Source organism: Vidua chalybeata, chromosome 3 (assembly GCF_026979565.1).
Source record: "Vidua chalybeata isolate OUT-0048 chromosome 3, bVidCha1 merged haplotype, whole genome shotgun sequence".
NCBI classification, from domain to species: domain Eukaryota; kingdom Metazoa; phylum Chordata; class Aves; order Passeriformes; family Viduidae; genus Vidua; species Vidua chalybeata.
This window is the reverse complement of record NC_071532.1, coordinates 29,453,639-29,478,197: the sequence shown is the minus strand read 5'-3', so window position 1 is coordinate 29,478,197 and position 24,559 is coordinate 29,453,639. Positions and strand designations below refer to the sequence as shown.

Genomic DNA, 24,559 nt, shown 5'->3' with positions numbered 1-24,559 from the left:
TTACTGAATAAAATTAATTCTTCTGTGTTTTACTGTTAATTTTTTTTTTAAATATTAGCTTAGATAATGATAGTAGTATATGGTAGTTTAGTTAGTTATTCTTTGAAAAAGCAAAATCTGTGCTGCACAAGAAATGCAGTGTGAGGAGAGGACATCTGAATTTGGCTTGCTTTAACAGTAATATCTTGATTTGTTAAGGTTTTGTTGATGAAAAATAACATTTTCATCATGCTTTGGAATGTTGCTTAGGGAATGTTAAATCATTATTTCAAGTCAGCCTTTCAGCTGCTGTTGTTAAGTCATTTTTATTTTTTTTTTTTTCCTGTGGTAACTTACATCATCAGTATCAAATAAGGCTCTTGAAATCTAAAATGCAGTCTTACTGAGTGCCTGGCTACTTAAATTTTGTGTGTATGGTCTTGGTTTGTTTCAGGTTAAACCTTACCCTTCAAATAATGACTTGACATATTGTTTTACCAGTGTTCCTGTGGTTGACCTTGGTTGTTTCTGGTGTTTTTGCTTTCTTTTGTTTGGTTTTGTTTCAAGATTGGGTTGTAATCCTTTGAAAAAAAGGTCTACAGCAGATGATTAAGTACAGTTGTTTATACAATATGAAAGTTTATTTTGTATTTGTTGTTACTGTGATTGTTTTTATGACTTTCCAGTTTTGCATTTTAATTATGTATACTTCTGAAGGTGTTAACAGTGTATACATAGGGGAAAATTCAGTGAAGGATTGAGGTACCAAAAGTGGAAATATTCTGTGTGTTACTTCTACTTGCTTCTGAAAGGCTCCTGACAAAATGCATTTAATGCCATCTTGTACATTTATTTACTATTGCACGGATTTACACTAGTGCCATGTCTCTGATGTGGGTAGGCCAGCATAAAACACATTTTGGTACCATACTATATTGTTGAATTAATTGCAAAAATTGTATTTTTTAAAGCAGAAAATATCTGTTGGATTCTGATTTTCATATGGAACAAAATAATGCTATAGTCCTTCCATTGTGATGGAATGGACATCAAGAGATGATTTACAGTCACTCTGTTAAGGTGTAAAACCAGCATAAAGCAATCTAATGAGCTGTGGTTATCTTAACTCTGGTGATCTCTACTGATTCACAAAATATTGTGGAATAATTGTGAAGAACTTAAAAATTGGAAATGCCTAAACACAGACATAGAGGTAATAGAGTGTACATGGTATTACTTACAAATGAGAAAAATAAAGCTGTTAAACACTTAAGTGAATTTTCCATGGAGCTTGGGTTTTGTCAAGATAGGACATAGCATAGCTTAAGAATATTGCTCAAAAATTAAGTGCATCTGATGCTGAGGAACATTCACACCTTTGGCTAATTTGTAGTGAACAGTGGTCATGAAATCAAAAGTAATGACTTGAGGGGGAATAAACACTTGGATTATAGACTGCTAAATGAATTTTCTGTGAAATTTTCAAGATTTAAGTCGTTTCAGCATGGATTGCTCCTGCTCAGAAAGTCTTTGTTCTTGTTTTGTTTCATTCCACAAGGGATGACATGCCTGCAGCTCTGGAAGCTTTAATCAGCTGTTACAAGAAGTATGGTAAAATTCTTCAACTTCATAACTTCTACTGTAAACTGGTAGAAAAAGGAGATGCTGATCTTCTGCAGAAGGGTTAGTTGCATGTAGTCAAATGCTGTCTGCTAATATGAAGTGTTTTCTGGGGTTTTTCTTCCAGGATTTGTATATTGTTTCTTTCACCAGAAAGAAAAAAAAATGTTTGTCCTTATATATAAACTTCAAAGCACTAATATGATGCCTTCATTCTTCAGATTGAAAAATTGATTGTAATTTTAAACACAGAACAGCTCTGTTTGTATAATACATCATTGAGCTCTCCAAGATTAGTGCTAATACTTGTTCTAGCTATGTATGTTACTATTAAGAAACAAATTCATAGTAATACATCATAATAACAAAACAATACATCTGTTTTTCAAATAGCTGTGCAGTTCACAAACCATATATCCTCACTTTCTATAAGGAGAGCATGCCAATATAGTCTGTTTTGCTGAATATAGTTCAAAATGTAGTGCAGAAAAACATTTAAAATATGCTCAACCACAAACCTACAACAAATTGTGTCATGTCTTGTAATTATTCTGTTTGTTTCAAAATTATCCCCCTATAGCTTATCTTTTATGAGGCTTGGAAAATATTGGTGATAGGAATGCCTGTCATAAATATTGAAATGCTTCAATATATTGAGTAAATTAATGAGTTTTATTCTGTCTTTAGTTTCAGATTTTATAAGCAGAGAATATGGTGACATGATGGCTCTTTACGATCTCTTCTTCGCCTTCTTGCAAACAGGAAAATACAAAGAGGCCAAGAAGGTCATTGAGGTGGGATTTTAACTATAGTACTCTAATCGTGCAGCTGTTTAGATTCTTAATTAGAAACACTTAAAGTTTTTAACCTTTAATTAGTCATGTTCTGATTCACATTAATAGAATGCAATCCCAGTAATAAAAAACCCTGGGCCAGCTTTATTTTGTATAATTACAGTTCAGAAGAGAGACAGTCGTCTTGTACATTGAAATTGTTTCCTTACTTTTTCAAATTTGCTCTTATATATCAAAATGATATTTGCATATTAAATATTGGATTGTGGAACAATTAAATTAAACTGGCATTCCTGGGTGTAAAGTTGCTAATCCTCTTTCCGAAGGAATTCTTTGTTCTTAAAAGCACTGGAATTTAATTTGCTGCAGACCATGCTCAGATTTATTTGTAATGCTTGTCTACAAGTTAATCAGCCAAACAAGCGCTGTCTGCTACTGTTTGGCATTTAATTTAGCATTTCTTCTCTCTCTCCCCTTTTCAGGATAGTAAGCAGCTTATAGGAAGTGGTAGGTGACAAACTTGGTCTATTTAGGATTAGTATATTTTATCTAGACTTGATTGAAATTGTGCTTACTGAAATTGATAAGTCAAAGGGGCAGCTGCAGAGTCTGCCCAGATTGTGATTATTTTTTCTTCTTAACAGAGTTGTATGCTTTTAAAATGCTGCATAAGTTTTTCACTTAATGTATGGGAGCGTCTTGCAGAAAAAGTAATAGTTTGTTCTGCACATTTTTGTGTTATGCACATACTAAACTGTAACCTAATTTTTGTGTTTTTTTTTTTTTTTTCCTTCCTGAGACAAAAAATGCTTTTTCTCCTAGTTCCTCTTAGAATATCTGAAATACCAGCTATCCCTGCCTGAATTGTCTAATGGAATTCTTGCATTTAAAAAATCTTAACTGAAGATCTGTTTGTTTGTCTGTGGTGGAACAATACTGTCCTGCTGTGGGGTGTGTGGATATTGCTAAACACAGTGTTGAAACATTGGTATTTTTGTTCTGAGAGGGTGTTTTGGAGCTCAAATCTGATAATACAGAAGAACAGAATTATCAGTGTCTGTCAGCAGATGACACCGAGGAGTTGCGTTCTTTTTACAGTGATTAAAGCATATAGGAGGTGAAAGTATGTAATCTGAGATTTGGAAGTAAAATTAAAGCTAAATGAGCAAAACTGTTACATCATGTGATTTAGCAGCTCTTTCTTTGATATTGGCATTTAATTTCTCAGAATTTCTATTGGTGTCTGGAGCTCTGCAATTGTGAATAGGATAATAAGCAAGTTATCAAATTGTCGGGGCACTGAAACTCTTGTCGTTTTCTTAAAACGTGCCAGATTCTCTCTGCAGGTATTTAGTATTTGGTGATTGATCATGAGTCACCACAAATAACCACAAATGTTTAGGCAAATAAATCTGTACACCAAATATCTGGAGATGAAATGGAAGTTCTCCTGCCTTGTCTGACCCATGCTAGAATGGCTAGACTGAAGCATGCGGTAGTTTGGTAATGGGAGTCTCTCCTGAGGTGATGCTGACTGGAAGAGAAGTTGTCTTTGAGAAGGCTGTGGGGGAGATGCTGTTCCTGAGGCATCACGGGGCTCTTGTGATAAGGTAACAGTTTGCAGTATCCTTAAACTGCCTTGTTAAGCCCTTGAAAATCTTGTTCTCAGAGGCAATAGCTACAGGTAAGGTAGCCTTGACTGCTCTGTCAAGTGTTGGTCTATTTTATTCTAGCTGTGCCTGGAGATTCCTGATCCCCCCAAAGTTATGCTGGTAGTTGCTGTTTTGCTTTACACTGAAAAAACGTTCTACCAGTGGGTACATCAAGACATGATTTAGTCTTCTTAAATACACCTCAACTGATAAGTTAGCTTTTGTCTTGAGTCCTTCAAAGATGATCATGTCAAAACAAAGTTGGCACATCTCTCTTCTTGGCCCTTACTACAAGGGCACATACTAGCTTGCTTTCCCTTGCGTGGGCACAGCATGACTTCTATGTCATCAAATCTAGCTCTGGATACTTAGGATTTTTTCCCTTACTTAGAAAGGCAGCTTAATTGCCTTTTGTCCTTGAAATTTGTTTTTCATAAAGAAAAAAGGAAGGAAATTAGGTCAGTATGTTTTGCCTTTAACTAAACTAAACTACATTAAAACTAATGTAGGCTAAAAGAAAGGGACATGAATTTTCAATAAATAGGATTAGGGGAAAAGTACCTTCTAAAAAATACTGACCTGTCCTCTGAAATGTTTTCTTATTTCAAAAATATTTAATTGGATCTCCTCCTGGAGAGAGGTCTTACATAATTATGTGGAGAGAATCTAAAAGAATTGTTTGGCCTTAATATTCTTCTAAGTCTGGTATATAAATGGGAAAAGAGTGTTTTAGAGCCTAGTCCACCAGATCTCTCAACTTCTGACCTGTTGCCTGTACTGGACAGTTAAAAGTCCCTTTTGTTTACTCAGCTGTTGATTGCCACTTCATTAAGCAGGTGCTTAAGATCTCTAGTAATGGGAAGGTCATCCAGAAGAGTAGAGTAAAAAAGGGAATGTTACACCACCTTGGAGGAATTTATTTATTCCTCTATTCACCTGTTACTCTGTTTGTTTTCATGCTGCATGGAGGTTTAAAGATTTCACTACTTACAGTAGTTAAAATATAGTTGATGTTTGCCATTTTTGTTGGATTTAATTTTTTGTTCATCTCTGAATTTTTCACCAGAATCTCATAACTTGCAGCTGTTTTGCATTCATGATGATTGGGTAGTTCTAGACTCACTCTTTTTCCTTCATTTACTCATGCTAAATGCAGCTATTTAAATACCCACTGAATCAGTGTGTAATGCAGCCCATGTCCACTCTTGGCTTTTTCTGAAAAGATTTGTATCTCTTTTAGTACTGTAACAGTTCTGCAGCAGAGGGTCAAGCAAAGCCTATCTATAAATCTGCTTACTGAAAGTCTGAACCATGTTTTCATGGAGCGGAAGTGGACACTTCATTCCTGTGTCTGAGTAGGCAAGGTATTAAACTGATGTTAAACCATTTCTGCACTGTATCAATAAAATCATTGCACCTTAAATGAAGTTTCATTGCACAGCAAAATACTTACCTGAATAAACCAAAACAAGCACCCGTCACTTGCATTTTTCATTGGGAGCTTACGGATTCCTCTGATAGGAAGTAGGAGTTGGTAGCAGTGTTCCACTGTCTTCGTGTTTTTTGACGGATGATTCTTGACATCTTTCTAGATCAAATCACATGGGCTGTTAAAATAACAGCTGTTCATTTGCTCCTTCAATGAAAGAGTAAACGCTCTCATTCCTGCTTTGGTTTAGGTTTTGCTGGAAATGAAGGCAAAGAAAATTGGAATACAGGGAAACATCTCAGAACTGTGTGGCAGAGTTTTTCGGTAGAAGTTCAACCTGTGTATTTTGTTTCCACTAGAGGAGCCTTCCTTGAAAATGGCCATGGACACTGCATGGCTTCAGAATTCTTTTAACTAAATTTTAGTCAAGTGGGACACTATCTTCATCTACTCTCATACTACATATGTTGTTTATATTTAATAATTAAATTTATCATACCATGTCCTACATATCTGGAGACATTAGTGTGAAGGCTTGAGGAACAAATGTTTGTGAAATAGCTTAATGAAATGTTTTCCATTGTGAAGAAATGTAAGAAAAGGCTTTTGCTGCTGCAATCTGGGACCTGAATAAAGAACTGGTTTGAGTGAGTTCAGTGTACAGGAATATATCTATCAACAGATGTCAAGTTAATTTAAGAGGTAAATTGATTTAAGCAAAGAATTATAGCATTCATTGTCAGCAGAGCTCAAGATACCAGTTGCCATTGGATTTAATCTGCCATAAAAACAATGAGAATATTTCTACATGATATTGAGAGATTACAACCTTCTTTCATCCAGATTGTTTTTTTTAAGAGTCTGCATCATAAAATCGCGTCCTGCTGATTTTATGCTGGAGATGAACTACCAGGAGAAGATGCTTTCTTGATTTGTGACAGCAGGGTTGGGGGAGTGAGGGGGATGCATCAGTTATCTGTAATTTAGTGATGGTTATATCTAGTGTCTGAATTTATTTACAAAGACTTAATTTTGGTCCTGTTGAGAAAAGAGTGGAGGTGATTAAAACAAAATTTAAATGTTTGTGAACAGGGTTGTATTAGATAATGGTGATCTGAGATTTAGGAATAGTTTGTAGGGGGTGTAATAGCTTTTATTAGAGTAACTGTATACAACTGAGATGGAGGGGAAAGTGCTTTTAAGCGTGCAAGCCCTATAATTACAAGAAAAGATTAATTTTTCTAATTATTGCTATTGAGTCCTATTAGTCCAATAAAATCATTACTTCTGCTTCTGAAAATGGACTCTGATGCAGTAAGTTATTAGTGAACTTGGATTTTGTTTCCATGCATCAATGTATGTAGGTTAATTTAAAAAGGGGTGCTTACTAATTCAGTGCATGTTATTTAGAAGTTCTTAAGTATTCCTTTCTTACAGGGAAGGGATATATTTCAAATAAGTAAATTTGGTAAAGGAGATGACTACTGAAAAAATTCCTTCCCAAAAGGAAGACGGTAATGTGTTCAGAATGTGGGATTATGGCAAGATCTGCGCATCTTTTCTTAGCTCCAGGGACTTTGTGTTAGAAGGAAGAAGTTTATAATACTTTTTTTTCATTCATCGTACACTGTAAAACCACATTACAAGGCCAAGAGCAAATCTTTGCTCTGAGTCTAGAATAGAGGATTTGTTGCTGGAGACTTTGTTTTAAGCAGAGTTTTTGTGTCATATTTTCTTCCAGTGTGGTTATTATTGGGAATGCCTGCTAATTTTTTTTGTAATATTTCACCACATAATTTATCTTGGAAAACTTACTGGTAAATGTAGAATATTTCAATAGTAGAATATTGAATATAATATTCTGTATTATAAAATGTAAAATATTTATAATAATGTAATATATATAATAATGTAGAAATATTCTACATTATAAAAATGTTTAAATGTACATCAGTTTAAAGTTAGAAGTTTAAATGTACATCAGTTTCAGTTGTCTTGAGGAATGTCTTGTAGAACTCTATTCTACTTTTATTTTAGTATTTTTTGGAAAATAATGAAGTTGCCTGACATTCTTCTCAATGTTTGCCTAATATAAAGCAGCGTATATTCCTCTTTCAAGTGAAATAAGTAAAATCATGAGTATTTACTCAACAGATACTTGCATTGGTAAAGTCAGTGAACTGTGAAACTGACAGAAGCTTTGAAGCAAATACATATGTATTTGGAAGAAAAAAGCCACAAATCAACAATACAAACTTTCCCAGTGGAGACTGTAAGCTTTGTATTTTCTTACTGTGAGCTACTGCTGCTTTTTACAAGTAGAAGTCGACTGGTTGCTACCTTGTGTGGTTGTAGAATAGGCAGAAAGGAGAGCATTAGCTTGAATTCTTATCAGTCTCAGGAGAATAGTTAGTGAGGATAGATGTGTAGACAAGTGTCCGTTTGTCTTTTATTAAATATCTGGTACTGCAAATGAAATATCAAATACACTTTGGCTGAGTAGGCTTTGAAGGCATGACTTGCAGTGGAGCAGCTTGTAAGTTTTGATATTCCAGTACTGCACTAGAGTACCTGCCCTCATTGTCAAACATGAAAAGTAGATATATTGAAGGTACAGATATAATTATTTTCAAGCTTACATACAGTTATCCCTTGTCCAAAAAGTTGAATGAGAGTCCACATATTTTAGATGAGTTTCTTTTTAAGAATTCTGTATTGTACAGGAGTTGTATTTTGTTTAGTCATATTTATTTCTGGACAAAATTGCTCATAAAGAAGAAAAGAAATTAGTTATTTTTTTAGAGAGTTTGCAAGGTCATCTTTTGTTTAGAAAGAGTAAAGTGAGTGAGGGTATCTTTCTGTGCCATCACCAAAGAAATAATTTTTGAAATCATTGAGATCTAAACTTCTTTCAAAGTGGAAAATTAACATGTAGAAAAAGTATTGCTTCCATTGCCAGCCATAAACAGGCATAGCTGTAATGTCTTGCTGGTAGTACAATGACTTAAATAAAAGCTGAGCTAGGAGAGCACCAATATGTTTTATTGGACAGTTGATAAGATTGCAACAAGAAAGATGCTTTTTGATGCACAGATTATTTTTAGATCACTCAGTCTCTAAAGCTGGATATTTTGTGAGCTTCTGGACTATTGCATAAAAGTTCAGAGCCAATAATAAAAATAGGGGTTTTTTTCCCTGTATATTCAACAATGATACTTCACTTAGGCTTGCTATGATGACTATAATGGGAAATACAGAAAAGTGGTATACCTGCATACATATGAACTGAAGATATAAGATTATTTTTAAAAATAATGTAAATATGTTAATTGGTATTTTTAAAAAAACTAATGCATTGTTATCTTAAAGTAAAAGAGTGTTTAGCAGGAGAAGAAAAAATAACAGTGTAAAATAGTTTTAACTATCTCATTCAGTAACTAGACTAGGATGGCTACAGAAGGTACAGAAATTCTATATATGTTCTTCTAACTTTCTGATTAAGAAGTGCACCTGCTGCTTAGTAGAAGTGAGGACTTGTGCTACAAGTTTTAACTTAGGGAAAGATTCAAGGAAAACATCCAATGTTTATGTTGTAAACAGCTTTGTTCGAATAACCTGCCATGCAAAAATTCATTAAAGCTGTATGGAATTCATGAGATGTTCATAGACATTTTTGTGGAATCAGGGAAAAATCTACCTTTAAATTAAGAACTTCCCATCAAATGTTCTGTTTTCCGTGGTGCTTATGTTGGAGAGATCTGTTAGGAATGACACACATCAGTTCTTATAGCTGTCTGCCCAAGCCTGTCTGCTTGGAGAAGTAATGCATTTTCCTGCGAGACATTGCTTTGGCATCTAAATCTCAGTAACTGGTTCTGGTACTGGTAGCATAAGTCTGTTATTGCTGCTGATGTAACTCTTCATGAAATGTTCTTCTTCCTTTAGCAGCATTAGCTGTCTCTTACTATTACTGGCTTTTTGATCTGCAAAGAGAGGAATGAATGGATCTATTCTTCCAAAGAATACCAATGGGAAGTGCAACATGGGTGGATTTTATAAAATTTGGCTGTTTCTTTCCAATATGTTTGATTAGCAATTATAGTAGAACTGTTTCCCTAGGAAAAGATTTAACTTTTTGCAAACAAAATGCAGAAATTTTGAAGTAAATGTAAACTAGGTAAGGTGGTTGGGGTTAAACTTGAATCGTTAGAATTGATGTGTTATTCACAGTGCAGTTATGAAAGGCTAGACTAAGTGACTGCTATATGTAAGAATTATTTTGCCAAACAGGCACAGTAGTCATTTGTGAACGTGCAGTGTTGCAAGGTTAAAACAAAAGCTCTCCATCTCATGTCACATATATGCCATATGAAAAATGCTGCTGCTGGTTTTTAAACAGTTACGCAACCTAAGCCAGCAAAAGTGGCAGTATTTTGGGGCAGTTCTCAACTCTTAGTTTGCTGAAAGTCATCTTTTTGAATAGGGCTCGGCTTCTGGTCTGTATGTTGTCTTTTGTGGTTTTTCTCTGTAAGTTTTGTGTTTAAAAAGAAAAGGTTTGGTTTAGGCAAGTAGGAGAGGAGTAAGTAAATATTTTCATATGCCTTTAATTTTTTAAACTTTTTTGTTAGAAAAGCTTTTTTGAAGGTAAAAAACCAGTATGGCTCTGTTGGCTGTAGCAGTTACAGAATACTAATGTAAACAGAATTTGAGTATTTCTATCATTATTTTAAAATCTGTAAAAACATCTAATAGATTCCTTTCTGACAGGTCAGTATTTTTCCAGACAATCTGTTTTCTTTCAGCCGTAATAGGAAGAAATTAGCTCAAATAAAACTGTTAGTACAGAAAATCTGCTGATTAGACCCCTTCAATCACCTGAAGTGACTGGTTCTCAGAAGGAGGAGAACAAATCAAATGCTTTCAGTGTGTTAGGACTGTTGCATGATTTTTGAGTGCTGCTTGACAAGAGTTATTCCAGAGATGCAGCATATTTATCCCTTTCTGGTTAGTGTTCCTTATTGTGTGTGAAGGTGTAGAATCAGTGAGTAAATTGGTGTGGGTATAAGTGTAGAATAAATGTAATTGATGTAGAATCACAGAATATGCTGAGTTGGAAGGGGCCCATCAGCATCATTGAGTGCCACTTCTGGCCCTGTGTAGGTCCCCCCAAGAATCACATCACGTGTAAGTTTTGATCAAAACTCTGGACTAATTTCTATAGGAGATACGATGAAGTCGCTGAATTCTGCTTAGCCTAGAGAAGAATCAGAGAATTATTGTATATACTGATCATTAGGCTAGTATGAAATTAAGATAATAAAGAAAAAGCAATTGTATATTGTTTTCTAATACAAAATTCAAGCTAGTAGAAGTTATGCTGAAAATAATTAAAAGTGGTAGTACTTTGGTTGTTCTCTGCAGAAGGTGGTGGAGGCAACCCATTGCCAAAAGATCTTCTGAATGTGATAAATCTTAAGGGGTTTTAGGGGCAACTAGATGAACTCATGGAAGAGAAATAACTTACTAGAACCAGTGTGATCCACTGAACTTCAGGTAGCTGAAGAGTGGAAGAACACTAAAGGGGAAGTATTGCTGTGTTTTCTGACATTTTATGTTCTTCTGTAGTTACTGTTACAGAGAGGATAACAAGATTTGATTTGGTACAGTACAACTGTCTTATATTTCAAAAGAATGTAGAAGAGAAATCTGTGTTTGGTTTATATGCTGGATGAATTGCATGAGTCTCTGAAACAAAAAAAATCCCCAACAAAACAAATAAACCACTAAGACTTGATATAGGTTTTTTTTATTACTTAGTCCATTGAAACAAGCATGATCAAAATTGTAAATGGGAATTTGGAAGAGTAATTATAGTTTTTTACTTAATTTTTCTTTATTCCTTGCATTCTGTTATTCTTTTTTTTAGTCTGCTGTATTGTAGAAACACTGCCGGCTGCTAAATGCAGTGTTTAAAATTCCCTAAGATTGTAAAGGATAAGCTACAAATATGGACTATCAGGCAAGCCCTGGAGATTTAGTTAATCTGACCTAGATGTTCTTTTGATGATTGAGACCTGCAGTATGTGAAAACACTTCTCAATTTCAAAATGAAACACAAGGATATCTGTTGTATAACTCAGCTGTCCTTGTAGTGACAGACACATCAATCATTTCTGAACAGGAAAGGATTTACTATAAAAAGTTTGTAGCTTTCGAGCTGTTGAGTTCATTGGCATTCGGATCAGCAGTGATATTGGAAGTTGTAAGTGAATTCAGCATTTGAATTTTACCATGTTCTAAAGAGGATTAGCTGCAAATGCAAGCAACATAGTTCTTTCTTTTTCATTTTCAAGAGCCTGTTGTGTAAGATGTTAATTCTTGACTTAGTTTTTGGTGTATTTTATGTGAAACTGCTTGGTAGATTTTAAAAAAAGCACTGAACAGGTACCTATAAGTAACTGTGAGGAGAGGAAAAAAACCAAACGAACAACTAATTGGAAAAAAAGCACGTACCTGGAAAGCTGTGTTTATATATACCACTTTGAATATGTGGGAAGACACAATTTTTCTGTAACCTTCTGGGCTAGCCTATTCTGACAGTACAGCTACACACCCAGAGATGCTCCATGTTGATGAGCTGTGGGATAGGTATCCTGTTTTAGCAAACCCTTATGTTTACTTCATAGAATGGTTGGGTAATTGGTAGGATTATATGGCCCAACATTTACTCTGCAGAACACTGTTTGCTATATATTTAGCAAAATTTTAGAGTTTTCACTGAAATTTTACATGCTGGTTCTCTGGTGTATGCTGAATTATTTCAGAAAGATGCAAGGGTAGTAATTCTGCACTTGGAGAATAGGGAAGAAGGAAATTATCTGTGTTTAAAAAAGAAAAGGTAAATTCACATTTCCAATAGTAATTGTTTCTACTGTTTTGCAACTGAAACTTAGTATTTCTCACAGCACTTTGTTCAAACTGCCTCTTTTGTGCAAACTGGCATTCAAATTTTTAAAGTTACACTTCACGTTTAAAATGTAGAGATTTCATACAATATTAAAATCTAAAAGCCTTCGAGAGTCAAAACACATGTTTCTCTGTAGGGGTGAACAGACATTTCCATGGAATTACTTTAAGCTATATTAATGTGAATCTGGACATTTGAAATAAAAAACAGAGTACACTCTCTAAATTATATTTGTGCTAAGACAAGATAGTATAAAGCCAGGAAATCCAAGTATCTCTGGAAGGGAAGGCCAAGAGCTAAAAATGATGGATGCTTTGCACACATTTTGCTGTAACCTTTTTTAGATATGTTGGACATGAGTAGGTAGAATGTGTGACAAGTCTCTTCAAAAAATTTGACTTTTCCTGTCTTTATTTAAGAATTTACTTAAGTTGAAGAACTGCCGTTTTGGTTATGGCATATGGTGCTGGGAAGGCACAATGTGGTTTTCTACACTAGTCAGAGTTTCAAGGATTGAAACCTTTTCTTTGAGCATGTGTAGCTACCATATAGCTGCAGTCTGCTTGAAACAACAAAGGAATGAGTAAGCAAAGGCTCACAACCTGGAAAAGTCAGTAACACAAAGAACTGTGGCATGCTGACAATTACACATCAGTTCCTCTATGTGCACACACATAAGTGCAAGCCTTAAATGTATTAGCTTTAAGAGTAAATATTGAGCCTTCTGTTCTGGAATAGGAATTGCCCTGCAGTTACTACACCACCTGACATCTGTATAGTAAGTATATTGGCATCACCAAATGGTGATGGTGCACTTCAGAAACATGGTTCTCTAGCTGCTAAGTTGCAGCAGTGCTGAAAACAAGTATTTCATTGTGAAGACAGTTTGGAAAAATTGGTGTAATTTTTTACCAGGAGTAATACAAAGGATTACTATAGGTAGCAGCAATAATACCCTTTTAATGTGATGATAGATGTTATTTAACGTTTCAGTTCATCTGAAGTGTATTTTAAATGAACTCTGTCAGCAGTGTACAACCAAAAAGGGACTGTCTTGAATAAGATGACTGCAATCCTTATGTTTCAAAAATGCAACTTAACATGATTATTTGTGAGCTTGGAGTTGCATTTAGATTTCAAAAAACGAACAACAGCTATGAACTTTCATTATGAATACCTGTATTATGTTTATTTTCCCTTAGAATGTTCTATGTGCAGTAATGTATTTCTTGTGGAAATATTTTACAGACTCCTGGCTTGAGAGCACACTCTGGAAGATTGCAGTGGTTTGCAAAAAAGTGTATATTAAATAAACAGGTATGACTTGTATGATGTGTTCTATGGAACTGTCATTTTATTCCAATAAAATAGTTTTGAAGTATTTTCTCGCTTGATTTTTATGTTTGTGAAAGGACATGTGACAGGCTGGTGAGGTGAACTTAATGCTGGTGTATACTTAAACAGAAATACTATTTTAGCTGAATGCACACAGCACGTATGTACACATATATAGAAAAATAATATTTTGTCTGAGGTATAATTATGTTCTTCCTTCTTTTTGAAGATGGAAACTTTGGAGCAGTTGGTAGAATCAACTCGAAATCTGTTTGAATGTGATAGAGATGAGATGTACTACCACCTGCTCCAACTGTGTGGTAAGTAAGCTTGAGATCTTATCCATGTTTGTGATCTGTTTTCCTTTGTGGTTGGAGGTGAGACATAACTCTGGAGAGAAGGGGGGGAGGAGAGGTCAGGGGTTTGTTTTTTTTTCATCTGCAGACCTGAACACTTAGTATAGTATGTGTGTATGGATGGATGTAATATATAGACTTATGTAGTAAAAGTTTTCCAATCCATGCTGTTGTCTGGTGTTATAATTTGAAAGTTAATTCTGTTTTGGCTTTCAATGTGCTTAGAGAAGAAAGTCTGCTCATCTATTATCTTCATAACTAACAGAAATCAGGGGTCCCTTGTAATTGGATCTAGTTCTGCAAGGTGCATATATTTTTTTAGTTTACTTATTTTTCACCAGCCACAACCTAACTTCTGCATCATGTACAGCCATGAGACAGTCTTGAAAACTGAAACTTCATTTCTGTGCTACAGACTTAGTGTAGGATGTATCTATGAGGTTTTCATTCTTCTTTTCTGTGTTTTTCCGTCTATGTTGGTTTGGTTATTCAGTATATTATACTGTATTATAAAGGATTAAAATGTTTTGAGATTTATTTTAAAGTACTGAAAAAATACATTGTGTTAAGATTGGATACGGAGCACTATTGTGTATGAAGCACTAAACAGTAAATTGGGACATAGAGCATTGCAAGGATTTCTGTGTACTTTAGTAATGTATGTACATATATCTATATATTGTTGAGCCATTACTGGTGTTTGATATATCTGGAAAACTTGCTTTTGAATTTGAAATCATTTTAGGTGTTCTCCATGTATATTTTTGATGCAGGTCTCTTCCCTACTGCACTTAGCTATAGCAGGTGAAGACATGAGTATTTGCCCAAAAAAATATGACCAGAGACCCCATCAGAATTTTGCTGCTTTTCATTTCCTGATGCCTTGGAAAGCTTCAGAGAAAACTGTAGCATTACCTAATTCTGGCTTTACACATACTGGTTCACCAGCAAAAATCAAGTAGGCCTGAAAATCAATCTTGTCTCAACAGGGGAAGAGCCTTCCTATTTCTCCACTCATTCTGTTCACCTCTGGCAATGACTAAGTCTGACAGTGTGCCTGCTAGGAAGAGAATCTAAGAAGATACAATTCATCAAATTCTGTCATGCAAAATTCTCAGTCTTCTTTCAGAAGACAGAACCAATTTCATCTCTTCAAAGAAGTGGAAAACATTTGTGGAAAACATTCTGTCACCATGAAAGACAAAAACCATACATAATCCTGCTTTCAACTATTTTAAATTGCCTATCAAAGCTGCCCCATGCACAACTACAGTAGGACTGTCATTGTGTACCAAAGCCATAACTTCAGATATATTTTAAGCATAGAAAAAAAGAACCTACCATCTAGTTCAAGCAATAATCAAAAATGTTGCAAACAAGGCATTTGGTTATCACAGGATAATTTATACTGGGGAAAACCTCAGGAGTCTAAGCCTAGGCTGTTTCCTGGAGGTGGGATAGCTCCAAGGTCAGATCACATCAAAGCCTTGTTTAGTGAAAGTTTGGGTGCCTCCAACAGTGGAGATCAAAAAGCCTTTCTGAACAACCTGATCCAGGATTTGATCATTCTCCAATACACCATTGCCGTAGCTTTCAAATGTCACCTTCCGCCCTTTGCTGTGCTCTTGTGAGGAGAGACTGACTCTTGAAGAGTCAGTGAAGAATTTACAAGATCTGCATGTATAGTAGGAGAGCAAAACCTGATTTGAATGAAATGCCAAGGCAGTTTATTGAGAAGGATATTTCTGCTTTTGAGAGCTCATTTTTACCAGGGTGTAAATCGGTGGTCATAAATGCTTCACAATTGGTGACTGCAAAGCTAGAAAATGCAATGGCAACAGAAAAGCACATGCTGTAGGTATTTAAATGGGAGTGAACTGTTTTCTTTCATGAAGTCCAGATTTCTGTTTATTTGCAGTTATGTACAGTGATGCATATATAAATTTCAATTAACAGTCTCGAACAATAGAACTGATGAACTGGGATGATCACTTCTGCACTGCTTTTGAGCTGATTTCTCATTTATCTGAAAATTCCTATAATCCTTGGGGTTTTTTCCTGGCATTCTCTATGTATTAAAATAGTTTAAAACTTCAAATTTGTGATTGTATGAAGCAGAAGTACCTGATTCACTGATGAATTATTTTTCAAAGACATCATTTTGATTCACCTTAGATATGGATGTATATTCTAAATGTGCTTTTATCTGAAGTTTTAAATCTTGTTTCAGAGAGCAACAAGGACTGGGGAAAGGCTGAAGCTATTTGGACTAAAATTCAAGAAGAAAATATTGTTCCTCGTGAGAAGACACTAAATTTACTTGCCAATATATTTGAGAAAAACGGTCAGGTTGTTCCATTTGAGGTACCCAAGGTAAGTGGAGTTTAACTTTCCTAGTTAACAACACTTACGAATATATTTCTTCTTATTAAAAAAACATTAACAGATATCATTGCAGTAATTTAAATGTTTGTTTCTTTTAAAGGATAGGCCTGAAGATAGAAGTGCTGCTTCTGGGGAAGAACAGAAAATACAGATGCTTTGCAAGAAAAATGAAGCAAAAGGTAAACTGGAGTCCGCTGTGGGTTTTTCCCCTGCCATGTTAATTTTAAGGTTTCAGTTAACTGCAGAACTCTTCTGTGCAAACTTCCCAGTCTCTGCTAAAAACAGAATTAATTTCTGCATGGACGTTTGCTTTCGTATATGGAAGAGCAGAGTGTATTTCAGTGCCATTCCTTTGATTTAGTCTGTGATTAATCATTGGAAATCCATTCCTATCCATCTCATCCCAAAGCAGGGTGACAGAAGAAGAAACAGCTTTACTAGTGGGGAGGAAATCACAGAATCCCAGAATGTGTCAGCTTGGAACGGTGGATCATCTGGTCCAGCATTTTTGCTCAGGCAGTCTCATCCTTGAGCACATGGAACAGGATCCTTGAATATCTTTAGTGATGAGACTCCACAACCTCTCTGGGCAATCTCTTCCAGTGTTCAGTCACCAGCACAAATCATGCTTAGGTGGAACCTCCTGTGCATCAGTTTCTGCCCATTGCCTCTTGCCCTATTGCTCTGCACCACCAAGAAGAGCCTTGGTCCCAGTTAGTTAATTTCTAGTGTTTTCCAGGGTGCAGAGCATTTCAATATTCTGGAAATAGATATTTTCTTCATTTGTACTGTAGTAAATAACTAGGTACCTCACTTGAAAGCAGTATAGAAAATAGAATTCAGTAGGTTTAAAAATTAATTTTGCTGAATGAGAAAGATTTATAAATGCAAGACACCTAGTAATTTTCTTCTCTAAGTGTAATCAGTATATTTTATGGGTTGGACACAGATTTTTAAGCTCTGAGTTTTTAAAAAAAGAATGTATCAGTCATTCAGACATTTAACTTAGATTGTTAGTGAAATCACCATCTAGAGTTACTCAGCCTAAATATTCAGTTTATTTAGATTAGGAGTCCAAAGTTGAGTCTGGACATTCTGCATACTGGGAGTGCATTACCGTGTTACGTGTTTGAAATTAAGAATGTGTATTATGGCATACATCCTGTTTTCAGGAAATTCTTCATGCTGGTAACTGTTGGGTAAGAAGATGAGAAATGAAGAAATGTTTTCATTGAAAATCAGATGAAATCAAGGGAATGTACTTCATGACATTTTCACTAGGAAAGTGCCCTATGCCTTTGGTATCATAATTAAATCATAAATGATCAAGTGAAGAGCAGGAAGAAACTAAATAATTGCCTTAGATTTCGCAGGGAGACTAGTTTAAGACAAAAATATAAAATAACACTTCTGTGATGACTTCAGATGTTGAACGTAGCAATAAATCACTTCTGCATATTCTTTTATTTAAAGGTGCAATATTTGAGAGAAGGTGGTCTAGAGCTATTGGGAATGAAGGGGAAAAAATGTCCCAACTATGCTGTAAAACAATTTGTCTTCTTGGAAAACTGTTCTCTTGGCCTTAAAAAAACCCTAAAAAAACTAAGTTGTTACTTCTTTTTACATAACAGTATCATGTAATTTTGGTGTGAATGTAATGGGGCAGCTTTTTGATGGGAAAAAGATTAACTCAATCTAGTTATGTAACTATTCAATGAACTTTCCAAGTCTGACACGTTTTGATAATCTGTTCTCCAAAGTGCTTGATTTATGCAAAGTCATATTTTCATCTTTGTCTTGATTCCTCAGTGTGAGAACTAGACTCTAGGGGATCATGTAACACATATCCCAAACAGTCACAATTGCTGAAACAGATTTGACTGTCTTGAGAACTGAGGCTTTCTTGGCAAGTTGTCACTTTTCTAACAAATCTTTCTACTTGCAATAGCTGGTATAACACAATATGATTTTGAAACCAAGAAATTTCTCTTTTGAATGCTAATATATTTTAATAGTTTTAGATGCCATCTGAAGAAGTAATAAGCTGGTAATACCTGATCAGGGGTATGTCTCAATTCAAGATTGATCTAGGTATGCTTCAAGCATGCTTTTTGCAGAGATGCAAAATGAAGTTAAGAAAAAAATCTGAGTAGGATGATCATAGGACTGACATACATAAGAAAATTTAGAGAAATATTTTTATTTCTTCATTGAAGTAGTTATTACAAAAAAAAAAAAAATTAAATCTATTTCCTTGTAGAAGGAGATCTTATATGTTATGGACTGTGATAATTGATGGTAACATATGCCTGACTAGTAGCCAGGTCTATTTCTGTACCCAGCTGATGAAAGTAATATTTAAACACAAAATCTTAGTTCAGTCTGAAGACAGCAGAGCTTTTGTAGGAGTCTCTAAACATAAGGAATTTTTGGACTTAGAAAAAATAGAATTCAAACAGACATTTATGAGCAGAAAAACCTATTACTAGTCAGCTACATTTTTATAAGTCATTAGTTGCATTTCTAGCAGGTTATACTAGAAGGGTCAGAGGGCTATTGTTCTTGTTGAATGTGGTTGCTAGTACATCAGATTTCAGAGCAGTGGAAAGAAAAATGTCTTCTCACTGAATATAAACTTGAACACTGAATGCTGGTGATCAGCATCTGAGCAGGCAAGAGAGTTCATCACATTGCTGCAGGCCAAACTAACTTCAGACCTCTAAGTAAAAGTGGTGGAGGATTTCAGGACCTTTCTTATGTGGTCCTATTGTTGTTTCATTGCTCTTTTGGTTGACAGTGCAGTCACTCTTGTAATGTCAGACTCTCTTGTATGCATGAAACTGAAGTGCACAGAAGTTAATTTAATTTTTACTAAGACCCTTTGTCTCTGTTCATATATATATTTAACAAACTTCCAAGCATACAAAGTAGATTATGAATGGCTGTGGTAATTATATTTATTAACTTGATATAGGGGTCTGTGTGATGTAAATAATAAATTTTATGCGTAGCCATTTCTGTGCCTACGTTTCAGGGGGTTTTTGTGTATATTTTTTGGTTGAAGAAGTTTAAGATGCAAACTGAAAGGCATACCAACAGTTTTGATTAAAATTCCTTAACACACTGTACTAAGTGCAATTGGTGTAATGCTTCTTATGACATTAAGATTCAAATGAGTTATCTTCATCTTTACTTTCAAAGTAAAAGAAAAAAGCTTAATGCTTAGCTGTGAAATTTGTGGTGATAGTCCAACTATTTCTGATAAGTTTTAAAGATTACTGTGGCTGTGATTTGAACTAGCAAAGGGATTATTTAATGAGTCATTAAAAGAAATGTGCAATCACTGTTTAGATGTAAAAGATCATTTGTGGTTCTTAACACAGCTTTCTAACATATGTTACAGCATGGATGGCAGTCCTAGCTGCATGTTTATAGCTGCATAATCTTGTTTCAGAAAAATAAATGACTGAAAACTGTGCTTATCATTTTTCCCCCTTTTTGGTAACATCTTTTCATACACTGACAGTTATTGTGAATGCATGAAATAAAACTGTTAATCAGTCAAACAAATGCAGTGTAGTTTACTTGCTAAATATCTGTATATTTGTAAATTGTATGTTCTGTATAAATCTTGTCGTAGCCAAATAATTTGATCTCCCCATATTGGAATCGCCTCCTATATTATTTGTTAAATGCTGTTGTGATCATGCACCAGACACTGTAACTGTATACCCCAGAATTAGGTGTTGCTTTAAAAATCCTGAGTCTTCCCCTTCTAACCAGCTATTGAAGCAACAGCCACATATAAAGGAAGAGCAGTAGCAAACTTTTTCTCCTGTAGAAGTGTGTGTTGATTATTTGTATACAGGCAGTTTTTAGCAAGCTGTGATCCGCAGCTCTGGGCTTAAAGATGTAAGCAAAAGGCTACATAGATTTAGGACAGACCTTTTTCAGTGATTAGGTGACATCTTTCTGTGATCAATGTTCTTGCAATTTGACATTTCCTTTTGGCTTTCTTGCTCTTTTTTAGAGGCCTACAATATTTTTAGGAGAATGCAGAAGAAGGATGAGTCTCATTATCGTTCCTGTGAGATCCTTATAAAAGCATTGTTAACACAGAATTGTCTTGATGAAGCCCTTGACGTGAAACGCATGTAAGGCTTTTCTTTGTTTGGGGGACTTTTATTGGCTCTGAGAGAGGGGTTAAATAATTTCTGGATCATTTTCAGGTTAGTCCTTATCTTTTTATGTGAAAACAGGTCATGACTAGTGATTGGGAGCTGTGGTAAGAAGTACACCAGTGTTTTATAGGGTGATATGCCACATTTTTACAAAGGTACTAGAGTGACAATGTGTATTGCTAATAACTCATTTCAAATAACAATCTGAACAAATGTACTTGGCATCAGAGTTGAAAGTCCACTCTTCTGGCAGTCTGCCTTTTCCTCTTTAGAGCAATATCCAAACAGACAAGATTCCTTCACTTAGCTGCCTGTGAGCCTTCCCCTGAATGCCTGTCCCTGCTGCTGTATTATCCTGCCCACGCTCCCTGGCAGCTGGCTGCCTGCCAAATGCAAAATGGTATGTTTGACTGTGATGCCAATGGCTAGAGATGACCATAAACCTTAGATCCAACTCTTACACTTCTGAAATAAATCCAACCTGCTGTCATGAATTATTAGAAGGAAAGGAATCAAATTAACCTTTAGTGAGTTGTATGATATGGCACTTGCTTTCATTATTGCCTGCAACGTGTTCTGGTCAGGTTATAGGCTTTAAAGTGTTGTGACTTGTCAATGTAGATTTCAGAAGAACAAGAAGTTAAGTTTAAGGGTTTTAAGTCTTTCAATTTAGTCAACTAAAACAAGACTGGTGGTTGTCATCAAGTGTGCTCACTGAATGAATACAGTGGATTTGAAAGTGCTTGTAGGTGAATTACCTAATTCATAGAGTACTGTAAAAACCTAACACGTTTTAGAGCCAACTTAGTTTCTGATGTCTAGGAACAGTCTAGTGTAAGATGAGATTGATTTATTTTACTGTTTCCTTTAGAAGTGTTTAGACTGGGGAAATGTCTTGCATTGAAAAAGTGTTGGAGTTCTGCTTTCAGAAGAACAAATACTCATTTTTCAAATAGCTCTCAGCAACTGGGCTTTATGATAAGTAATGTTTGTGCCTGCAGGATATATGGCTTATATTAAGGGAAAACTAAATCAGTTTATCAAATTGATCTCCCTGTAATGCAAATAACTGATAAATCTTTGCAAGTAGAAGATGGAGGGGAGATGTTTCAGGGAATACAAGGAACGTTGATAAAATTTAGGTAGTTTGTTTCAGAGAAAATACTCAATTATCTAAAGATGTATTGGAAGGTTCTTCGGGGAAGAAGCTTGAAACACAGTGTTTCAATACTGACGATTTGTACATGGATCCACTGCTTCCCTGCTCTACAGCTCAAACACACTTGTAAGGAAGATGCACAAAGTAGTGTATAATACCAGCAGTAATTTGCAGATTGGAAGAGAAGAAAGAAGTGGTGGTTTGTTCCTAGTATTTCAAGGATTCAGAATTGTCACTTTAGATAAGTGTTGTAGTATGTAAATTCAAAATTCAGGGAAAAAATAATTTGAAATGCTGAAAAGATCGGAGATGTGTTAAGCCTTTAAAGTTTGAGAAGTTTAGGAGTAAAGTAATAGGATTTTATAAAATGTTTTCTTCTTGGTTACTGGTCAAAGCCAACGATGATCATAAGCCTTGTGCTTTTCACAACTCTCCTACTCCATCTCGTAGCATAGAAATGCCAAATAATGACAATCTGAGAAGCTTCTGACAGCTTACTGTTGCATCAAGACAGAAAATGCTTCATATTGGTCGTGTTCATTGCATATCTGTGTGGCTTTTTTCCTAGTAACAAAATAATGCTTATATCAAGCATTTTTAAAAGCTTTTCTGGATGCTTCAGAATTTTTCCAGCCTCATACTAAAAAGATTATCTCCTGCAAAGCCTAAATGTGTGGTGGCCTGGAACTTGTGCAGCTCCTAATATTTTCATAAAATACAGGAAAGCTACCTTCATTTAGATACATATTACTCATTTTACTGTTTGAAGCCAAATTTGAAAGGTAAATAATATGTAGATAGTCTTACTGTGCACATTAGCTCAGGCAACAAAATAACTACTTTTTTTATAATTTAAAAACACCCAATAACTTCAACCTGAACTGAAAAACTTCCATGAGAAAGTGATGCGGGAGAGTGGGGTAGCACTCCTACCCTGCCTTTGAAAGAAGCAAACACCAGACATCCCAAAACATTACTGATCTGTTGGTCAACCCAAGTGTAGTTGCTTTCACATTCTACAACTGTTTAGAGGGATATTTACTGCATTTAGTCCAAGAAGTTTTAAATAGAAATTTAGGAGTATTGGAATGATGGATTAGTTCTGTAATAGTAGCTAACATCTATTTAATCACACTGAAGATTGGAAGATTGGAGAAAGTAAATCCTTTGTTATATGTAATTTACAGTCTCATGCATGAATTGTTGACTTAAGGGCTTTGACAGATGGGACAAAGGGGAAAAAAAAGGCAGAACTGAGCAGTGGGTGCTTAGGCAGGGATTAAGGGGATTGGTTGGGAGAGGAAGAAAATCCTGAGTCCAGTGACTGCATTTGTGAGCCGGGGAGGCTGAAAGTGACTGAGAGGATAGTCATATTGTGTGCAATGTGAAGGATTTTCTTGGGATTGAGGAGAACAATTTAGCAATGACCCTGCTTACCTCCCAATCCGCTCAGCCCCTAAGTTCAAGTAGGTAGGCTGCTCAGTTGTTTGCCACAAGATGATCAGTGAGGTTTATCTTGATTGCTGATATGGTAAATGGTAATGCCCCCCTTTGCTCTGTAGAGATTTTGTAATCTAGAAATGAACATTTGTAAAGTTATCCTTATATATTAAAAATGGGGCTTGACTCTATGTCATTTAGGAGCAGGAACATTCTGTAGTATAAGGCCAATGTGATTGCTGGTTAGTCTCTCTTGACTAATTTCCAGAGTGTTAGAAAAGCTTTAGCAGGGTTACTAAAGTAAAGGCTGTCTTTGCTGTACTTACATGAAGTTTTGTATTACAGGAGACGAGGAATTGATAAGCGAAATAAAATTTTAATGTGGCTAAGGCAGCAAATGTAGGATGTTCGCTTTAAAACCTGTATACATCTAGATGACAGAAATTTGAAAATTAATCAAACAAATGATATGGTGTTAGTTCATAATATGCTTTAGTTTATGTTTAAAATATACAGTGCTGAAAATAAATGTTTCATTTTTATTGCTGAAAGAATAGTTTTATATTTTATAATTATGGTGACTATTGAAAAAAGAAGAAAAAGTATCCAGCTTAGGATACAACAGAACAATGCAGGGCATGCAGTTATTTTAGTCATCTAATATGTCAGCATTCAAGAATCTGAACCGATTGTTTAAAAAAAATCTTGTACTTTGTTTCTTTTGTTGCTCACTTCCAACTTTGTCATCTGTCAGAATGCAAAAAAAAATTATCCTTCTATAACCATTGACAGGATAACACAAAAGCTGTCTCCAGGTCGATATTTTGCAGCAATATTTTTAACATACGAACAGTAGTTTTTATAATTTCACCTTGGTGCTCAACCATTTATTATCGTATCAGAAGCATGTCAGTAATTCCTTTCTAAATGTCTGCTTCTTTTAGTGCTGAGACCCACATCAAGGGCTTCACACTGAACAGTGCTGCCAGCAGCCTCCTCATCATATCGCAAGTTAGGCGGGATTATTTGAAAGGTATGTCACAATGCTTGACCTTTACGTCACATTAATGCCTCTGCAGATTTTTCTTGTAACGCCCTTCGAATACTTGGATAAAGGAGTCCATTTAGCAAATTACCTGCTTATCAAGAGCCTTTTGTGGTAGCTGAGAGACGTAAATTACTGTACATGCATTTATAATACAGCTTGAATATGAATGTACTTGTCATTTGACCACTTAGTCCAGTTTCCATTCCATTTAACA

The 24,559-nt window shown here is 35.3% G+C and overlaps 1 protein-coding gene across 1 annotated transcript in view; it reads left to right on the top strand.

Moving 5' to 3' along the window:
* Nucleotides 1–24,559, top strand: part of LRPPRC (leucine rich pentatricopeptide repeat containing) — an 85,740-nt gene that overhangs the window by 46,419 nt on the left and 14,762 nt on the right. The window contains exons 24-31 of the mRNA XM_053936898.1: nucleotides 1,538–1,662; nucleotides 2,287–2,393; nucleotides 13,690–13,758; nucleotides 14,006–14,096; nucleotides 16,363–16,505; nucleotides 16,618–16,696; nucleotides 20,548–20,671; nucleotides 24,242–24,330. Coding sequence (XP_053792873.1) covers nucleotides 1,538–1,662; nucleotides 2,287–2,393; nucleotides 13,690–13,758; nucleotides 14,006–14,096; nucleotides 16,363–16,505; nucleotides 16,618–16,696; nucleotides 20,548–20,671; nucleotides 24,242–24,330 — 827 coding nt within the window. The remainder of the gene's footprint in view (nucleotides 1–1,537; nucleotides 1,663–2,286; nucleotides 2,394–13,689; nucleotides 13,759–14,005; nucleotides 14,097–16,362; nucleotides 16,506–16,617; nucleotides 16,697–20,547; nucleotides 20,672–24,241; nucleotides 24,331–24,559) is intronic.